This window comes from Chlorocebus sabaeus, chromosome 4 (assembly GCF_047675955.1).
Source record: "Chlorocebus sabaeus isolate Y175 chromosome 4, mChlSab1.0.hap1, whole genome shotgun sequence".
Lineage (NCBI taxonomy): Eukaryota > Metazoa > Chordata > Mammalia > Primates > Cercopithecidae > Chlorocebus > Chlorocebus sabaeus.
The window spans coordinates 83,327,507-83,348,971 of record NC_132907.1 but is presented as its reverse complement, the minus strand read 5'-3'; the positions used below and the strand labels follow the sequence as shown (position 1 = coordinate 83,348,971).

General features: G+C 42.2%; 1 protein-coding gene across 4 annotated transcripts in view; it reads right to left on the bottom strand.

The window, feature by feature from the left end:
• Positions 1-21,465, bottom strand: part of CTNND2 (catenin delta 2) — a 928,193-nt gene that overhangs the window by 142,779 nt on the left and 763,949 nt on the right. For all 4 annotated transcript variants that reach the window (XM_007961220.3, XM_007961217.3, XM_007961219.3 and 1 more), the window contains one exon: positions 1,775-1,892. In XM_007961220.3, coding sequence (XP_007959411.2) covers positions 1,775-1,892 — 118 coding nt within the window. The remainder of the gene's footprint in view (positions 1-1,774; positions 1,893-21,465) is intronic.

The following is a 21,465-nucleotide window of genomic DNA, read 5'->3' as shown; positions in this document are numbered from 1 at the left end:
ATGTTAATCTCTGAAACTAAAAACACACAGTCAGGGAATGGATGTGAACCCAGCTAAGCAGAAGTTAAAAGATGAGAAGCGGTGCTCACGATGGGGGTGAACTAGTACTCAAAGGGCTGACGTCCCAGAGGCACCTTGTGTTCAGATCTTCGGGGAGTACGGCTCAGGCATCAGTGATTTACTAAATTTCTTGGTAACTCTAATGTGTAGTCAGGGTTGGGAAGTGCTATGCTAACTTTCAGACACAACCAATTAATGACTACATGGATAGAAACACTTTTATCTGCTCTTTATCTAACTTTGTAACTAAATTACATTATACCAGATTCCCAATTAGAGAGTCATATTAAAGCTCTATCTACCATGGCAGGTTCTTAATCTAAGATGTATATCAAATTGCCTGATGAACTTTTAAAGGTACAAAAATTTGTGACCAGAGTTAGACAGTTGGGTTCAGAGGACTGCAATAGGGTCTGGGCAGATGTATTTACATGAACACTTCAAAGGCAATTCTAATAAAGAATCAGAATGAGAACCATAGGATTAAGGCCACGGTTCATAACCAGGGCCAATTTTGCTCCCTGCAGGACACGTGGCAATGTCTGGAGACGTTGTTGTTTGTTACTGGGGAGGGGATGGGGGCTGCTACTGGTATCCAGTGGGCAGAAGCCAGGGAGGCTGCTACGCACCCTGCAGTGCACAAGACAGTCCCATGACAAAGAATAATTCACACCAAAATGTCAATAAGGGTGGCTCTTGAGAAATCCTTATTAATAAATCACATTTATTACCTGCATTACTTTATGACTATTGGTAAAGTTTGTGTTTATAACAGCATATTATGAAATTACAAACTTATATGAATGAATCAAACTTATTGAAGACTAAATAAAATAGCTCAAACACTGGAGAAGCCCACCCAATTCTATTCTGGCTTGTGAACTAAAACACTGAATAGACTTCAGTGACTTACTTTGTTGGGAAGCCCCATTTATTTAGCACTGTGACATTTATTTAGACCTTGCAGGCCTTTTAAAATGGCACTTAATGTAATCAACAGTTGTTAAAAAGTAAGTTTATAAGAATATGGGATTATTCAAATCCCAAGGTTGGGCGCGGCAGCTCACGCCTGTAATCCCAGCACTTTAGGAGGCTGAGGTGGGTGGATCACTTGAGGTCAGGTGTTTGAGACCAGCCTGGCCAATGTGGTAAAACCCTATCTCTACTAAAAATAAAAAAAATAGCCGGGCGTGGTGGCACATGCCTGTAATCTTAGCTACTCAGGAGGCTGAGGCAGGAGAATCACTTAATCCCAGGAGGTGGAGGTTGCAGTGAGCCTTGATTGCACCACTGCGCTCCTGGGTGACAGAGCTTGGGTGACAGAGCGAGACTGTCGCAAAAAAAAAAAAAAAAAAAAAAAAAAAAAAACAGGCAGTTTTAACATCTTGTCTTTTCTTTTGAAAGTGGATTACATTAAATAAAAACTAGAAGCTTGTGGTATTCAAGTTTATACACTCATCTGGAATACCTGTGGTTTGAGTAACTTAGAACAATCTGCATATTTACTCATGGCTAATCAGAAGTTAGGTATCTAGTTCCATGCTAGAATTAGAAGCCCAGTCTAAAAAGTGTTGGATTCTCATAAGGAACCCAGGAGAGAGTTCAGAAGGAAAGTCTGAATTACTGCATCGGCTCTCCAGGGTTGTTAGCTATTGTTGAGTCCTGTGGGAGTATTTATTCTCGAACATGCTTAATCTATGCAAACACAACCAACCTTGCTATCGATCTCACTGCTCCCCAGCGCAGACTGGATCACGTACAGCAAGGCATCCGTAAGTCCATCACACTCTCTCATCCTTCTGCGGGCCTCCTCTCCGGCCGAACTAACATTCCTGCAAAGCAAAAGGACACGTCAGCAGTCTTTACGGCTGTCACCAAAAGAATGTCTTTCCATGCCCATCTGCTCTCATAGTTTGAAAGGAAATGCTTTTTTCCCCACTTTTTTGGAATGCTTATCAAAAATATATCTTTAATGAATAGGGGTGGCTTCCACAAAACACATCCCAGAGTTGGGTAAGTCACAGATGTCTGTAATGCCATTCCTGGAATAGACAATGAAGAATTCCTAATATTGGATGTGAGTCCCATGAGCGCGGAGGGTGGGGGACTTTCAGAAAGTCTTCTAGGTTTACTTCATGTACAATCAGAAGCTTTTTGATTCAAAGGATTCTTCTTTGAGAGGTCTGAAACACTTTCAAAGACAGAGCTTGTAACTTCTGAAATATTTTAGACATCTAAATTTGTCTGCCGCAAAGATACCTACCTTGGCCCAGTCAGAAGTAGACTTCTAGGAATTTATTCTAAGGACATAGAGGTTTCTGTGACAGTTTAGTCACTGGGATGTGCATAATACCTCTTATGGGAAGGAGCTGCTCCAAGCTCTTTTCTGTGCTAGCACATGCTGAGCTAATGGTAACAGACAGGGCCTACTGTAATGAAATGTGTGGCTGCGAAGCAGAGAGATCTTCTAGTCCTACAAGAGACAGAGATAATCGGAAGGAAAATCTTGGCGTGCTTTTAGGTATTCTACCACCTGAGAGTATGTTGTTCTTCTCCTACCCACGGTTAGCGTATGGTTCCAGTAGAGAATTTCTGCAATGACTTACTACAGGCAACACAACCTGTAAAAGGGAGGCTGGCGGAGTTGAGTTAGTGGGTGGTACAAAGGGATTGAAAGAATTTAAGGACCTTGGGGACAGTGGTAGAAAAAGAAGGATGATTCTCAAACTTTGGGAGCATCAGAATCCTCTGGAGGGTGCGTGCAGTACAGACTGCTGGCTCCATGCTGGAGTCTCTGACTCAGAACGTCCAGGGTAGAGTCAGATAAGCTGCATATACTTGGTGATGCTGATGTTGAGAACTCAAAGTTCTCTACAGAGGGTCTGGCTGGGAGGAGGGTCGTGTTCTTTACTGACTTTTGGGGCAGCCATGAGGCAGATCCCAAGGATCCAGAAGCCTGGACAGAGTCTGGAGAAGTTGAAGCAGTTGAATGAAATGAATCTCCAGCCTACTATAATTGACCCAGGTAGTCTCATTTTATATTCACAACATCTTTTGCTGTTGTAGTAAATTCTGTTTTACAGATGATACAACCAAGCCTCAGAGGTTGTCCAAGGCCATGCAGTAAGTGTGTCTCTGCTTCAGATGGCCAGGATACTGGAGCTCAAACCCAGAGAAGACCAAGGACGGAGATTTTGAGGAATCAATCTATTTGCAATTAGCCTCTCCTTTCACACTCTCTTGGCTCTTTGAACCTCCTTTACTGATCACCATTGATTTCGTATTGGAATTATTTGGCTGTGACCTCATTACTGCACTGGGACTTTCTGCAGGATAGAAGGCATGTCAGTCCTATGTCTCTACCTAGCATTCGGCTGAGGAGGAGCTGGAACAAAACCCGTGAAGATGGGAAAGGAAGGGGTTCAGGCCTGATGTCAAATATGAATGCAGAATATGGTTTTTTTAAGATTTAAAATAAAATAGGTTTCATGTTAAAATGCCACTGAACATAAATCTTTTTTTTTTTTTTTTTTTGATACCTAAAAAGTTCCACAGATGTATTAAGTGTCAGCGGCACTTCTGTGTAACACAGGGAAAGGTTATACAATTCAAATTAGTATTTCTGGCATTTGCTGATCTTCAAATATAAACAAAATTTCTCAGCTTCTTAGATAATATAACTAGGCAAATATTGCCAGCATTTTTATGTAAAATTTTATAAATTCCATCCTGTGACGGTCAACTTTTGTTTCTGACACAATCCGTGCTGCGGGCCAGAGAGGAACTAACTTTCTGCTAGGGAAAAGGTGGTGGGAGGCATTTGGATATTATTTTAAACTAAAAGAATGGCCCTTTTAAAGGAGCATTTTAGCTCATTCCTTCTTGAAATGATTTTCACCAGGTTGAGCTGTGAAGCTGTTAAAATAATAAGTTTGTCAAAGATTCCGAATCAGACCTCTTTGGCCAGAAGAACATTGCGTGGCAATGTGTGATTATGTTTGGCTCTTTAGTGTAGCGAGTTATTATTTCCAAATAGAATTAATGAAATTCAGGCTGGCAAGCAACTTAGGGTAGCGTGTATACACCCTGATCTGAAAAAACCCTCTGCAGCTCTTCTTTGACTAATGTGCTCAGTCTTTCCTTCGAGTATCCTTTCTTTGGAGGCAGGTTGCCTCCTGATTCACTGATAAACTTTCTAATGATCAGCCCTAATTTCACTGGTAATCATTAAATGTACGGGACCAACCAATAGGAAATAATCAAAATGAACAATTTAACATCAGAAGCTGTTAATACTAATCTTAGCATTTTTCTTTATTCTAGTTTCTATTCCATTCTAGTCCAGTCTCCTCCAAAATTTAAAAAGTTATTAATTGGCTACTATATTACAATATGTAAGATATTGAAAAATGAGACAGATTAATAACTTAAGGTCTCAGCAGAGAAGGGGAGTGACTGAGATACACTCATACCCACACAGCACCTAAGATATAGACTTCAAGAGGGGGTTTCATACTGTCTGCAGGCACGATGAGGCTCAGTATACATTTTTATATGAACTGTCTCTTTTCAATGGATAATGGTTTCCTACAGGTCTTTGGGCTTGGGTTTCCACTTTTAATCAACTATACCTCAGTGCATGAAACATATCTTAAGAGAATCTTTGATTTTCACATTGGTGGTAAGGAGGGTTTCCTCTTCCTCCCTCTTCCCCACAAACACAAGTGCTACTCTTTCAACTACAAATTTCAGTTTTTTATTGTTGTTGGTTAAGACTTTTGATCAACGTGTTAAGGTAAAGTCATGTCAGCTTATGACTGAAACATGATAATCGTGTTAACCATACATGATAAAGCTGTAAGCATCACAACTTGAACACAGCACAAATTTTTGTCTCTACACCTTTACTATGAAATTAACAAGATGTTTCACTGTTTAAAAATAAACACCCTGATAACCTTCTGTGATGCTCACTACATGGTTAATTGTAATCAGGGTCCTTAGTGTTTGACAATTAATCAATGTCCAATCTAGAAAGTTCCTCCCTCCCATTGTACTTAAACCACCTTCTGCCCATCACGAGGAAGGTGATTTCTATGTCTGGTTAGATATGGGTATGGAAAAATTCTATGCATAAACATAGCATTAAAACAAATACCTCTAGATTATTTGTTAGAAGCACAAAAATGTGCATAATATCTCATCCTTATTAGTAATCTTTACAATCGTGACTGAATCGTCAGTTGCTATGTCATTGGGAAGTTCCTGCAAAAAGTGAATTCTATAATCTTTTTACCTAATAGATAAAAAATGAAACAATTCATTTTTATGTCTTCCAATTAAAAGACCAATCTTTCTTTTATTTTAATGCAACTAAACTGCTTCTTTTCCCCTGTTTTCTGTGCTGCTTGACATCTCATTTCTTTGCATTTCCATCACTCAGTGCTCTCCTAGGACCCAACGTGGAACTCAGACCAAATGTTCACCTGTATGACTATGGCATTTTGCATGAAAGATGTGTCTGTTTCAGATGGCCAGGATACTGAAGATCAAACCACAGAGAAAACCAAGGAATGAGATATTGGGTAATCAATGTGTTTGTAATTAGCCTCTCCCTTCACACACTCTTAGCTCTTTGAACCTCCTTTACTGATATCATTGATTTTGTATTGGTATTATTTAGGCTGTGACCTAATTACTGCACTGGGAGTTTCTGGAGAGTCGAAAGCATGTCATTCTTATGTTTATACCTAGGATTCAGCTGAGTGTGTGACACATAGTTGGTTCTTATTCAGAATTCAGCCCTTCCATCGGATTGGAATTCAGGAAAGCAGGGGCATGTTTACTCTGTGACTGACTGTGCTCCGTGCTTACAGAATAAATATCAGATGTTTGTTCCGCCATTTGAATACTGGCTTCTTAAACTGTACCTTGTGTTACAAGCCCCATCCTGAGTTATTCGAGGCCGTTTCAATTTGCAAAAATAGAAAATGCAGTTGAAGATAGCATACAGCATTGAGAGTAAAATTAGCTCGAGATATAAACTTCCTTATGATTGTTCATAATATTGATTGAGTGTTGAAGAGAACTGCACAGTTTTGTCGCCTGGAGACAGTCAGATATTTCCCAGTTTCTCACCTGTCTACAACCTCAGGCTTGGAGGAAGAGCTTTCACGGCCTGGCTCAAGGCTAGGTTGTCTTCTATGTCTGTTTCCTCCTCTCCTCTCTCCCTCACCTTCTCCTTGGCCTTCAGGGTCTGGACTCCATTGGAGTTGTCTCATACCAAGCCCATTCACATGTCCTTGAGCCCTGGGTCCAGCCCTGCTATAATCACCATCCATCAGGTGGCCCAACCCTTCACATCCCTGGGCAGGCACTCCCTGAGTTCCTTCATCTCATCTTCCAATTCATAACCAGCAGAGCCCAGATGCTGGGTCTCTGCAGGATCTGGCCTGGGTTCCTGAGACCATACACCAGTTTGAGGAGTGGGGTAGGCTGTCTGGGGGTTGCTAGAGAATAGAGCTGAGTTTAAGTGATACAGAGAGTCCCAAGGCAAAGTCGAAATATGAAGCCACGTACGTAGTACAGCCTCAATGCAACCCAGCAAGGCAGGCCGGGGAGGCAGAAGACACCAGAGATGATGGCATGGACCACAGACCAGACCCGACCCCGGGGATATCTGGGAGCCCCAGGGCAGAGCTGAGAGCCTCTGGATGCATGGCCAAGGATACGGAGAGGCTGTCTGGGGTTCCCAGGCCCATTGATTCCTCCCCTTGGAATGTTCTTCCTTCCACCTTGAAGCCATTGACTCTGACAGTTGCAGTTGCCAGGGCTCAATCCAAGCACAGCCTTTTCTATCTTCTAAGCCTTGCCTCAGCCCTGCTACTCCTTCCTTCATAGCTCCAGGCACAAGCTTCTCGTAGAGCACCTGTAACACGCGATGTTTGAGTCTGGTCCCACAAGGCATTAGGAGGTAGGGGAGCATCATTTTATTTGGTTGTTTGTGTTCCCCACCATGCAGCACACAGTATGAACTCATTGGATATTGACTGGATGAAAGAGTATATGGTTCTTTGTAGGACTCTTTCTAGACCAGTGGTTCCTAACTAGGGTGACTGTGCCACCAGGGAATATTTTTGGTTGTCACCGCTGGGTGAGTGTTGGGGGCATTACAGGTATCTCATGGGTAGAGGAGGCCAGGGCTGCTGCTAACCATCCCACAATGCTCAGGACTGCCCCCGCCACAAAGCATACCAATTGTTTCCAGGCTGAGAGGCCTGCTCTGGATATCTGGGCTCCATGAGGAACTAATCTGCGTATGTGCTTCCCCAGCACCTAACCTGTGCTCGGCCTGTGGCTTCTCAAACCTACGCTCCTCTGCTGCATCAGAATCAGCTTTGGAACTTGATTAAAATACAAAGGTGCAGGCCCTTCCCCTATACTTCCATTAGCCCAGTTCTCAGTGTGTTCCACTGGTCTCCAGGTGATGAGAACACACTCCACAGGTGAGAACCATGACCTTAGCCCACGGTAGGAAATTCAACGTAGAAAGGTAAAGTACTTCTTGAATGGCCATGAAGCCATGTGGTTGTCTGCTGTGTGCTACGTGATGTAGAGACTCTGAACAACACTCTCCAGGCTCTTCCTAACAGGATGGGACCATGGCCCCCACACCCACCAGTGATGGCCTTTGGACCAATGGCCATCAGCTTCTAACAGTCAACCAGCAAATGATAGGAAATAACACTAAACGTGTGAGGGGGAATCTCACAAGTAGAGTGTAAATACAGAGCGTCTTAATTTTTTGACCATGTAATGACCTACTCAAAAATGGATGGAATTTTTTTAACTCATGACAATCTTTTAATTCAACAGCACAGCCACCCCCACTAACAAGATCTCCAGAACTCCCAGCCTCTCCTGCCTGCTCTCTCTTGCTTAGTTAGGCAGAGACTGAACAGACCTAATAGCCACCCCTTCAAAGAGCCATATTATTAGCAGCCAGATCGATTATCGAGTATTAATTACACGTAAAAATGCAAAAAATTGGCTCTTTGCAGTTTGATGCCTATACTTAGCTCCTTTCTATGGAGAACATCCTGACATTCTCGATGGCTTGAATTTATCATAAATTACCTGATCTGAGTAAGTGTGAGAATGAGAAATTATGCCAATCATGCTTTTCTTGATTCCACAAAGTGCACTCGCTTTTGCTTTAAAAACATTAAATTTTAAAGAGATCTTCTATCCGTGAACACCTAAATCAGGAGTTAAAAACTCTCTGTAAAGGATCAGAGAATAAATATTTTAGGCTTTGCGGGCCACACAGGGTTTCTGCCACTTTTTCTTCTCTCCTTCTCTTCCTCTTTCTTTCAACAACCTTTTAAAAACTGTAAAACCTATTCTTACTTGAGGCCATATAGAAACGGGTCTCTGGCATGATCAACCCCTGACCTAGATTCTCATCTGAAGCTCAGACATAGGATTCGGGAGAGTGACTGTGAACTCCTGATATTTTGTTCCAAGTTTTATACATTTTTATATGAACATTATGCATGTTTTTTATTTGTTTGTTTTCTGTGCTAGAGGTACAGAACTTGCAGCATATTGTGAGGCTGGGATCGTAAACTGTCTAAAAACATCTCACCAAGATAAGTGGTCTGAGCAGCCCCTGCTTGGAGCAGCAGGCTGCTCTCCTCAATCTAGAGTCTGGGTTTCAGAAATCCAATGTATTTGCCTCCTCGGGGAAACAGCAGCTCTGCCTCGTGTCCTCCCACAAGGCCTTGGGAGACTTTGTCTGTGCTTTCCAAAATTATTGTCCAAAAAGCCCATCCTTTTCCTCTGTGCGGGAAGATTGTCCTCTTCGTTGAGTGCCCGGGGCGGGGAAGGAAGGGGTGTCATTGCCCAGTCACTGGGTCTGCTGACTCCACCTGGCCTTTAATGCAGTGACAGTAATCCAGCCAGAGCCTCTCTCTCTAGGTGCAGAGGGTGCAGGGCTGGGGACAGCATGAGACCCTCCAAGTCTGTCCATCCCCTTCATTCTTCCCACAAAATCCGCGAGGGCTCATCCCTTTGATTTGTAGCTCCTTTGCAAAAAGGGAGTGGTTGGCTTTCTTACTATTCAAAATGTTCACAAAGGTGGCTTCTCCTGCACCTGGTGCGGTGCACACAGCTGCGCTACTTAGCTGTGAAGGCACTTTGTTGGCTTTGGCCTCCTCATCCGGGAGGTGCCGCTGGGAATGGTGTGGACATCACAGGGGATCTGCAGTGACACAGGGCAGCTGCTCAGGGTCGGGCTGGTTTCTTCTCAGTAAATGTTGGCTGAGCAGCTGCTCCACCAGAGACCTTCCAGCCCAGAGGGGAGAAACACACCAGGCGGGTTACCAGCACCCCACAGGAAATGTGTCTTCCAGAAACGTGCGAGAGGAAAGAACAGAAGGTTTCACAGCAGCGTTGGCAATTTTAGTCATTTATTTTTTAAAACTCTAAAACTACTGTAAAAATATTAAGAGACTGGGGGAAATGTAGAACTGAAAGTGATGTCCACACTCTTTGCTTTCCCTTAAGGTAATCACTGTGACCATTTGGTATTTATCATTCAAGATTATTTTCCACTTGTATTAATAAACCGTGTAGGTAACATTCTGTTTTTTTACTATAATAATTCCTCAGGCAACTGGCTTTTATGTCTCCCAAGTTTATCACCGTCTCTGTTCATGATGTAGCAACAATCATTGAATGACTTTTGGTATCTCATGGTATAAACAGATCGGCCGGACACAGTGGCTCATGCCTGTAATCCCAGCACTTTGGGAGGCTGAGGCGAGTGGATCACCTGAGGTCGGGAGTTCGAGACTGGCCTGACCAACATGGAGAAACCCCGTCTCTACTAAAAATACAAAATTATCTGGGCGTTGTGGCGCAGGCCTGTAATCCCAGTTACTCGGGAGGCTGAGGCAGGAAAATCGCTTGAACCCAGAGGCGGAGGTTGTGGCGAGCTGAGATCGCGTCATTGCACTCCAGCCTGGGCAACAAGAGTGAAACTCTGTCTCAAAAACAACAACAAAAAAATAGATCACAATTCATAATTTTTCAAATTAATACTCTGTTAATGAATATCCAGATTATTTCTAATTTTTTACTCTATTATGTAATGTTTGGTACAATTTTGGAGGAGATATGGGCTTTAGAGGAATCATTCTAGGAAGATAAAATAGCAGAGATAAATAATTTCAAATCTACCAAGCAGTCAACCTTGACTGGATGCCTGCTTTCTTCCATACGCAATGATAAGTCCTGGGATAAACTGATGAGAGTATCTGACTTTTGACCTTTAGAAGGTCACAGTCTAGCAAGGTAAACAGACATATTTGATGTGAGTAATCATGATATCATCAGCATGTAACTAGCAGTGTGAAGAATTTGGCAACCAATCTTTGGAAGTGACATCTGGATATACAACAGAAAACAAATATAGGCTGAAATGGATGAAAATTTTACTCTTCATCTATTTTAGTAAAATATTTCCTTAAGTTGTAATTCTGTAAATTTATTTTCCTTCACGCTTATAGCAGCAAGTCATGGGTTGTAACTTAAAAAATAAGGACACGGAACATAATAAACACGTTTCCAGCAAAAAAGCAGCTCATGCAACGTAAATGGAAAGTATTAAAAATGCATACTTTTAAATGCGAAGGGCAAGGCTTAAAGTTCAGGCACAGGCTTGGGCTAAGTTCCAGGTGAACAGCCTGTGCAAATACCATACATGCACATCCGTGCAGGGGTGGGGTCTGCAGGCTCCAACCAAGGACAGGACCCAGCAGGGAGCCATGGCATTCTGTGGCAAATGTTAATTTGGGCACATAATTTTCCATTTTTACTAAGCCTGGCATCTTCAGTCAGTGCAACATGTCTACTAAAACTGTGGCTGGCTCATGGTAGACCAAGGGCAAATCTTGTTAATGCCCTTTTACCTAACCACATTCCCTGTGCTAAGTCCTTCCTGAGATCTGGCCACAGGACAGCCCAGGTGGATTGCTACAAATCCTGGGCCATTCCTCACCAGAGGTTCCACTCCTGCCTCTTGTAGTTCCGCAGCAGGTGGAAATGCAGTTCTGTTCTTGTAGTTCTCTGCAGGTGGAAATGTAGGACGTTTGCACGATACTCAAAAGTGGACTGAGGCAGGGCTTCTTCCCCCACCAGCTTACAAGAGGCATTTCCAGTGTTATCTTTTTCTGACATCTGACCCGGAGGGCAAAGCTGAGGCTGCAATTGGGTAAGCTCTGGCCTGGAAACCCAATGGCGTTTGCTGGGCTGGGTTTCCAAGCTGTTCTGGAGCAATGACTCCATTTTATTTTCAATTACCCCTTTTAGAATGTCTATAATTGTTATCCTATGTCGTCCCATCACTGCATGTTGGGAGCAGAAATGTTGCTTCTTTATTTTCACAGGTTCACAGACGGAGAGAAGTTCTTCCCCAGGAGCTGTACTTAACAGATTACTCATCCAGTTCTGATTAGGATGATTCAGATTTTGGACTTTTGAGCTGAAGAGATTTAAGACTTTGCATTGATGCTGTAATGGCATGAAACCTTTGGGGACTCTGGGATGGAATGAAAGTATGTGGGATGAATGTGACTCTTCGGAGGCCAGAGGGTGGACTGTGGTAGGCCGGAGAACAGCCCCTCCAAGATGTCTATAACTTAATCCTTGGAATCTGTGAACAGGTTACTTTATATGGGGAGGTGGGGAGACATTGCAGATGGAATTAAGGTTACAAAGTTTAAAATACGGAGACTTTCCCTATTTTGTCCCTGGAAAATCTCCCTATTTTATTCTCTGCTTTTCCTGGCTGGGATCAGAGAGGTGCAGCAGAAGGGATGACAGAGATCCCAAGAGGAAAGGTTCAGCTCCCAGCTGCTGGCTTGGACATACGGGGTAGCCACAGGCAAAGGGGAGAGAGAGACCACTAGGAGGGCAGCAGCTGAGGGCAGCTGTCAACTGGCCACCACCAAGCAAGTGGAGATCTCAGTCCCATGGCCATAAGGAACTGGATTCTGCCAACAACCTGCAGTAGCTTGGATTCTTCCCCAGAGCTGCTAGTAAGGAGGACGATTGTACCAGCACCTTGATTTTAAAACAGTGAGACCAGTGTCTGAAGTTCTGGGAAATTGCAGGATAATATATTTGTGTTGTTTTAAGTCATGAAATTTCTGGCAATTTGTTAACAGCAGCAAGAGGAAACTCACAGGGAGCCTGCAGCTCATTTTGCTCCAGGGTAAACAGGTTCTGCTCAGCACTGTCTCTGATGCCTCATGTCCCACTCCCTCCCAGGAAAACTGCTCAGCCTGCAGTGGGCACATGCAAGTTTCAAGAAGAGATTTCCAGATAATCAAACAACTGGATTGCTTAGATCAAGAACAAAATGCCATATACATATACACATGTGGAGGGGCGTGAGGTGGTGGCATAGAAAATACCTGCCCTCAACGCTGTAAGGCTGGGCCACTGTTCGATGGGACCCAGGGCACGCTGAGGCCCTCTGCATGGGCAACACTGATGTGATGTTGTGATGATGCACTTTTTGAGGCTGAACGACATGCTTCAATATATTCTGCCCTATCTCTGATCTCATCAGCTACAAGAGTGCCACCAAATTTGCAGCCATCAGCTTGGTCCAGACTGCTCTTTTGCCTGGTTGGTATCTTCCACTTCTGCCAGAAGAGGCCCCTGAAAACTGGAGCCTTCAGAGCTTGCAGAGAACAGATAGTGCTACAATTGGCATTCTGTATCAGTCTAGGACATGAGTACACTGGATTATAAGACAGAAAACTGAGGCAGCTTCCTAGCCCCGCAGAAGTGAAGTCTGCAGTGTGGTCTCGTTATTTTTAATGAATTCCCAGAATATTATTTGAAGCACCAACCGTAAGTACCAGGCAGTATTACCAGCATTAGGATTAGCCACACCTCTGTAAACTTTTATTGGCTGCAAATAATGTAAGGCTGAATTTACTTGAAAAGCTCTTGAATTCTCTCTCTCCATATGTGTTTTGAAAGCTGGTCCCTCATCACAGCCACATCAGAATAATTTCCAAAAAAATAAGTTTCCCTAATTTTTTTTTAAAGATTAGCACAGTCTTGCTGTTCAAATTACTATGCACCTTACTGTCTTCTCCCAAGGAAGGCAATTTCTTTATAAATCAGGACAATGATGGCTTGGTAATTGCTTTGCTGAGCTGCAGGGACAGAATGCTTCAGTGGCTAAAGACCAACTACCTACTGGGACTGGCCGCAAACACTGCTGTTGTTCTGTACCCAAAGTGGTGCTTGCTAGGTTCATATCACACCCCCCCCAACATCCACCTATAAACGTAAGCCATCAGAAAGGGATGGAGGGCTCCTCTTTTGGTGACGATTAAACACAGCACCGTTGTAAGACTGCCTGGATCTGTGCCTTCTGCAGTTAGCCATGCACCAGGGAACATTGTTCCAGAGAAGCCCAGAGCGGAACCAGAAATACCTGAATTAAAAGACACCCTCTTGCTGTCAAGTACTACCTAGGGTTTTAGCTACATGATTCCAATTAAAACTGATGGTCGCCACAGAGTTAACTGCTCTATGAAATGTCTGCTGAAAGTTTCCCATTGGGCTAAATTACAAGGAAATCTGAGGGAAGAAAAGCGTGGATGCTGTGTGGCTAAAACCATTAACTGTGAGCCTAATTGTGCGGGTGGCCCTTTGTGCTCCACAAACACTCACGTGCCGCTCACAGTTGTTCTTTCCTAACTCACAGTATTTGGGGAGTGAGCTGTACTCACCAGGCCTTGATTTTTTTCATGACCGGACTACGTCTCAAGCTTGGAGTATGCCATATGGTCCATCCCCTGGGTCAGTGCCCGCCCTCCTTGTATTCTACCAACTCCCACAATGTTTTACTCTGGCACATTCGTGGTAGGCTCAGAAATTCAGGGTGCGCTATACATTGAAAGCCTCCCATATCTAACCTTCATTCTGGCACCTTGACTTCCCATCAAGGGGGCCTCTGTTAAGTCCACCCACCACACACCATTGCAGCAAGCATTTCCATGCTTGCTAAATGATTTGCCAGCCATGGCCAGTTGCAAACACAGCGAAAAGAAAATGTCATGGGTCAAAACACAAATTAGATTAACAAATGAATACTAGCTAGTTGTTTTCTTCTTTCTTTGTTAAACCGAATTACTTATGGTCAACCAGGTGTGACTTATATGACAAGTCACAAAACCTAAGTCTTAAAATATATATAATAAATGAATATGCTAGGAAACACTGCAGAAGAGAGATGCAATATTCACTTCACCAAGTGGGTGGCTTCCAGGAAAATGAACACCATGTGACTAAATAAATAATCGGCAATACCAGTGTGATCCAATTCCTTGCATTTTGAGTCCCCTATCTTCCAGGAAGTAGGGGAACAGAACTTGACTAATAAGGGATTATAGATTATTAGCTACCTGCCTTTTTAAATGTCAGATTGTGGGCTTTAAGATTTTCAAGATTTGGCATTACGTCCTGGATGATTAACAGCTACTATTAAAACAACCTTTCTAACTTTCATTTCAATTCATTCCCTAATTCCGCATATGCAGGCATGCAATCTTTTGGTTTATTTACTTGCAGGATATTTTAACAAATCATACTTCAAAGACTTATTAAAGCTGAGAATCAATGTGATTTTTATAAGCTCACTTATCTAGATGGTAAGTTTTCCTTAGGTCTATTTCTTGTTTTTGTGATTGCTTTGATCACTGACTGATAGCTTATTGAATACCAATAACCATCATCAAAACACTGACAGAGGCAAAGAACTGCATATACTCTCACATACTCTTGGGTCTTAACCCTTTGTTTTGTGCAATTCTCTACCCCTTTAAAATATTGTTTTATTCTGGGGAGCCACCCCATTATTTCTGTAAGCTGACTGCTCACTGTGGGGATAAATAATTGGAAGAGGGAGTCACTCAGTAGGGAAGGAAGGGCAGAAGCCCCTGTTATTCTGTGGGGTCCAGGCCTGCCGCCTGCGGGTATCTAGCCCTCTCTGCTTTCTATGTTTATGGACTGAATGTTTGTGTCCTCCAACAAGTTCACATGTTGAAATTCTAACCCCCATGTCACAGTATTAATGAGGACTTTGGGAGATGATTAGGTCATAAGGATGAGAGCCTTCACGAATGAAATCAATGCCCTTATAAAAGGGGACTCTGAGAGCTCTTTGCCCTCTTTCTGCCGTGTGAAGACACAGAAGTCGGCTGTCTGCAACCCAGGAGAGAGTCCTCACTGGAACCCAACTAACTGTGAGGGCCCCCTGATCTCGGACTTCCAGCCCCCCAAACTGTGAGAAATACATTTCTGCTGTTTGTAAGCTACCTTGTCTCTTGCATTTCATTATGGCAGGCCAGACTGACTAAGACAGTCTTCTTACATATTTCCCCTGGAAACCAACTCCTGAATTTGTGGCAAAAATGCTAATAGAAACATTCCTTGGATCAAAATAGCTTAATCCCCACGTTTAAATTGGAATGAAGTGATTGAAAATAAAAACCACCTTTCCTATAACCTCTTAGAAATGTGCCCATCTCTGCTAATTGCTATCTCATAAATTGAGAAGTTTTGACAACTCATTTAGTGGTTTTTTGCTTGAGGCAAAGAACATGACAAATGTTAGAAAATCCGGACTCCAGTTAACTTGACCAGATATTACTGTATAGCTCTAGCTAGGTGAATACCGTATTAAAAACAAACCAAGTTTTTGGCTAATGGCCACTTAAGACTGCCAAGAATTCTAAGGACCACTCTCCTTGTTTCAGAATGAAAATATTTCATATGGAGGTTATGGGAGATCGGGAGAAGAAAGATTACAAGAACACATATATATTTCATATAAGAAAAAAATATACAGAAAACAATAAAAGTTAAGATTATTTAGCCTTTTTTTTTCCTGAAAGCGAAATATTAGCACAGTCTTGCTGTTCAAATTACTATGCACCTTACTGTCTTCTTCCAGTAATCAGTAATTTAATCTTAATTACTAAAATATATTCTGAAATTTCTTTCTTCTTTCTTTCTTTTTTTTTTTTGAGATGGAGTTTCGCTCTTGTTGCCCAGGCTGGAGTGCAATGGCATGATCTTGGCTCACCACAACTTCTGCCTCTCAGGTTCAAGCAATTCTCCCACCTCAGCCTCCCGAGTAGCTGGGATTCCAGGCGTGCACCACCACGCCTGGCTAATTTTGTATTCTTAGTATAGACAAGGTTTCTCCATGTTGGTCAGGCTGGTCTCAAACTCCCAACCTCAGGTGATCCACCTGCCTTGGCCTCCCAAAGTGTTGGGATTAAAGGCATGAGCTACCACGCCTGGTCTATTCTTAAATTTCTGAAAGAAATTTCTGGAAGGCTTATTAAAAGAAAGAAGGAATTATTTCTGTAAAGAGAAGTATCAATGAGATCTTGCAAGTTTATGCATAGGTCTTAATCACTAGTTAGGAATAATGTTGGAAAACGCAGTAACAGAGCAGCTCGAAGATTCTGCATTTTAAAAGCAAGGCTGCCATAGCACCGATATAGTCTGTTTGCTTCCATTATTGTCATGACTGCACTTTTCCCCTTGACTGCGGTAGGGAGAATTCTAAAGACATCCCTCCAAGATTCCTACCCTTTGGTCGCTCAACCAAATACTAACTGGGGAAAGGGCTTTGCAGGTGGAATCAAGGTTGCTAATCAGCTGACCTTAGGACAGGGAAATGATCCTGGATTATCCTGCTGGGCTCAATGTAATCACAGGAGCCCTTCAAAGCAGAAGAGGAAGGCAGAAGGGTCAGACTGAGAGATGTGGCTGAGGAGGGAGCAGGAGAAAGGGAGAAAGATAAAGGTAGGGGACCTACTCTAGTGACTTTGAGGATGAAGGAAGGGAGCAATGAGCCAGGGAATATGATGGCCTCTAGAACTGAGAACAACTCCTGGCTGACACCCCACAAGGAAATGCAGCCCTTAGTCTACTGCATGGGTCTGAATATAGCCAGCAACCTGAACGATCCTGGATACAGGCTCTTCTGGGAGTTTTGCAAAAATAGCCCAATGGCCGACACCTTGATTTCAGACTTGAGAGGCTCCAAACAGAGAAACCAGCCAAGATCCCTGCACTTCTAGGGTACAGGACTCTGCAGTAATCAATTAGTAATGTTCTCAGCCATTATGTTTATGGTAATTTGTTAGGGTAGCAATGGAAAACTACTATATTCACGTAAGATAAAACAAAAAGAAACTCACCATTATAATTTTCACAAATGTTCATTTTAACATTTCTGCTAACTTATTTCAAAAGTTTTAGATAAACATTGTGTCTTCAGACAGTGGCATTTCACATGCTTTGAATGACAAGACGAGATGTAGTCATTAGGATTTTTAGATGCCTCTTGTTGCAGGAAGAACAGTAAGCTAAATGAGTTTCTCACCAACTCTAGGTAGCACCTAAGAGTGACTTTTCTTGCTTTACTACTACCAGATGGCTTGCACACAATATGAGTGTAGGATAATGGCACCACTGGGTGCGCAATTTCCTTTTACTGCTTTAGTTGTGAAAGGAGTAATGTTTCAAAAATCCAAGAATTATAAAGCTGCACAAAAAGGTCAAATAGCAATGACACTTTGAGGAGCTACAGAGCATCATTAAAAACAGGTCACAAGTTGGCCATGAAGAGTTTAGTTCCATTGTCTATCTTCACTGCACTAAGTGCTGCAATCAAAGGACTTTTAATCTTTTACAGTACATGTGTCAGTCTTTTGCTTTCGAGCAAGTGTTAAGGTCTGATTTAAAAATTGTGCACTCAACCAGCTTGGTGGCCACCCTGAGAATAACTAGAAAACAAAAGAGAAGGCTTGTGCCCTCCACTATCAGCCCAGGGCACATTTGTCATTCAGGTTTTACTGCTTTTCATAAATAATAATGGTTCTTAGAACTCTGGCACAAACTATATAAAATGACTTCATGGGAGAAAATGTCAAGGCAACAATACTCCATAGAAATAATCTGGAAAACAGAATCTAGAAACTCAAGGTTTTTCTAAAGTTCATCTTAATAAAATTACTCTTATTATCCATCATTTTATATATGCTGAAATGAAAAGGTTTTAGAGATCTGTCAATCAGTAAAGAAAAAAGTTACAGAAAAAACAGAGGATTCAACTTTTGACAAAATAGATGCAGAGAGAGGATCCTTCTATATCATACAAATGTACATCAGTAGATTCAGTGATTGAATGACTTCATTTAACCCAATAATTGGCTAAAATTCTCTAAGACATACATGGTATTATTTTAATTTGAATCACAAGTACTCATCATGGAACATTTTTACAGACTATGTTGAAAATCAAATACATAGTGTTAGGTGATTCCAGCTCCAAAGAAAATTAGGATCACTGAAGTCTCTGAGTAGTCATTTCCCACCTTTATTTTCCACCCGGACACACCTCAAAGATAGTGTGCCCACGACTGACACTCTCCTACATGCACTGGCCCCTCACCATGCAGCAAGATGCAGTGGGCTGTGGGTTACATGAAGTTGCAAACAAGCTAGCCACAACTTTGCCCCTGCTCTCCATCTGGTCCATATCATGGTGGTAGGTGGAGATATCCAATTCTAAATTAGTGTTGGCTATGGCTATCATCTGAATATTTGTGTCCCTCCCAAAATTTATATGTTGAAACCTAACCCCCAAGGTGATGGTATTAAGAAGTGAGACACTCATGAATAGGATGAGTGGCCGTATAAAAGACGCCTGAGGGAGTTTGTTAGCCTCTTCCACCATCTGAGGATGCAGGAAGTTATCATCTTTGAAGCAGAGAGCAGCCCTCAGCAGACCTTGAAGCTGCTGATGCCTTGATCTTGGACTTCCCAGTCTCTAGAACTGTGAGCAATAAATTTCTGTTGTTTGTGAATTACCTGGTCTAAGGTGTTGTGTTACTGAAGACTGAACAGACAGAGATTGCCAGCCTTTTTTGCTTGCTTGTTTGTTTTTTAGTTCTGAATTTTCTTCATCTTAGAGGTCATGAATTAAATTAGTGATGAATAAAATAGAAATAATAAGAGTGAGAAAGGACTTTATAAAGTATATTTGTTGCCACAGTGACCAAGAGATGCAAAAGAAGATAAAATGAAAAAGGCAAGAAGGAAAAAAGGAGATAAAAATGAAATGGGGAAAAAGAACAATGGTGCTAACTGGGGCCTATTTTGAAGGTTTTCTTAATGGTTATGTTGTTATGCACCAACAGTGCTACGCTTGCTGGATAGATATGTGTGTCACTCATCTGTGACTCTCCTCTTTCCCACACCTACATTCAATCAGGCAGCACACCAAGTCAGTTCCAACTTGAAAGCATTTCCAGAAGCATTCTCCATGGTCATCACCTGTCTCTTATATGTTCTCTCTGCTTCTGTCCTCATCTTCTCTACCTTCTAGGGAAGTCTGATGTAGCGGCTGCAGTGATTCTTCAAAAATATATATCGAAGCGCAAGTCCTCCACTCCAGGGTCATTTCACTGAGTCAAACTCAAAGGCACATGCCTGAATACTCACTCCTCTTCTAACTCCTACTTATCATTCAAATCTTTTCCTCAGGAGGGTTTTCCCCGATCCCCTGACCAGACTAAATTCACTGGTTCTATGCTCATTCAAGGCTCCCTTTCAGAATTCCCACCCCACTGATGTTACTTGCTTACTGCCTCCTTCCTGCAAAGCTCATGAAAATAGAACCTGTACCTTTCTTGTCACTCATATGTCACCAGCAGCTAATACAGTGCCTGGCATCAAGTAGGCACGCAATAAATAGTTGTTGAACTGAAAAGACTTACTAATGTATCTCTAATCAAATTCCATAAATAATACACTTATTCCAGATTGGTCTGGAGGAGCTGAATGACAGAAAAGCCATATGAGGAATTAATCCACTCATTAGTTCATTTCTTATTTATTAATATGTTATCTCAATTTTAATGGGAGCATGTTTATCTAAAGGCAGGAACTTTATTAATTTTCCTATTCAGAATCCAGAAATTTGATTTTTTTCAGGCCACTTTAGTCAAGAAGCTGTATCTAGTCGTCTAGTTAATTATGATTTGGAAAATACTATAAATAGTACATACACCCCAAAGTGTCCAGGAATTTCCTTGTTTTTCCTTGCTTGTTATATTCAAGAACAAGGTTAATCCTCATAAACTTAATAGGGTAATACTCTAAGCCTTGGTTTACTATTTCCACGTAGTTGTAGATAAGCTCCTGCAAAATAACTTGGGAAGAAGACAAGTAGCAGCAGGTCTAAGTCGGGTGTGGGGATGAAGAATGCTTTTGTTATGGAAAGCAGGTGACTGATGACTGCCAGGTCTTCTTGCAAACATGCAAAACACAGACCTCCTAGCAAACAAAACAATAATATTTACTAGCAGGCGAATCCTTATTTATATGGAATGTTTTCTTTAGAATATTCCTGATGTCTAGGATTGCTCATGGGAAATATCTAAGTTAGGTATCTATCTGGATATGAAATTGGAGGTATTTAATGACCAAAATGACCCTGTATTAGCTTTTTGTTACTGCCATAAGTTACCTCAAATTTAGCAGATTAAAATAACATACATTTTTTACCTCACAGTTATCTCTTATTACAGGTTGAAAGTCCAGTATGGGTCTCCAGAACTAACATCAAAGTATCAGCAGGGCTGCATTACCTTTTGGAGGTGCTAGGGGAAAATCTGTTTCCTTGCTTATTCAGCTTACTTGTAGAATTGAGTTCATTATGGTTATAGGACTGAAGCCCCTGTTTCCTGACTGGTTATCAGCTGAGGTTCTTTCCCAGCTTCTAGCAACTGTGCATATTTCTTGGCATGTGGCCTCCTTTCTTCATCTTCAGAGCCAGCCATGATCTTTCATTCTGCTGCATCTCCCTGACTCCAGCCAAAGAACATTCTCTGCTTTTAAGGGCTCATGTGATCAGATTGAGCTCACCAGGAAAATCACAACAATTTCCCCATCTCATGGTTCTTAACCCTATTCACGTCTGCAAAGTGTCTTTTGCCAGGTAACAGTCTCAGGTTGCTGGGATTAGGATGTAGACATCTTTGGGGGCCACTATTCTGCCATTCCCAGACTCCCTATTTGTAAGTGTTGGCAATGCACACCATTCTGTGAGGACATATATTAAACTGGGTCAGTGCGTGTCCTGACATAGTAGGAAGGACCTGGTAGTGGCATTGGTGGTGCCATCCTCTCCCTGCCCAACCTGTGCCCTGTGGTTACCTGTGTCCTTGATATTTTTAGAAAAGCTTGATACCTTGTAGGGTCTATGATTGGTGTGAGTTCGGCTCAATATTCTAA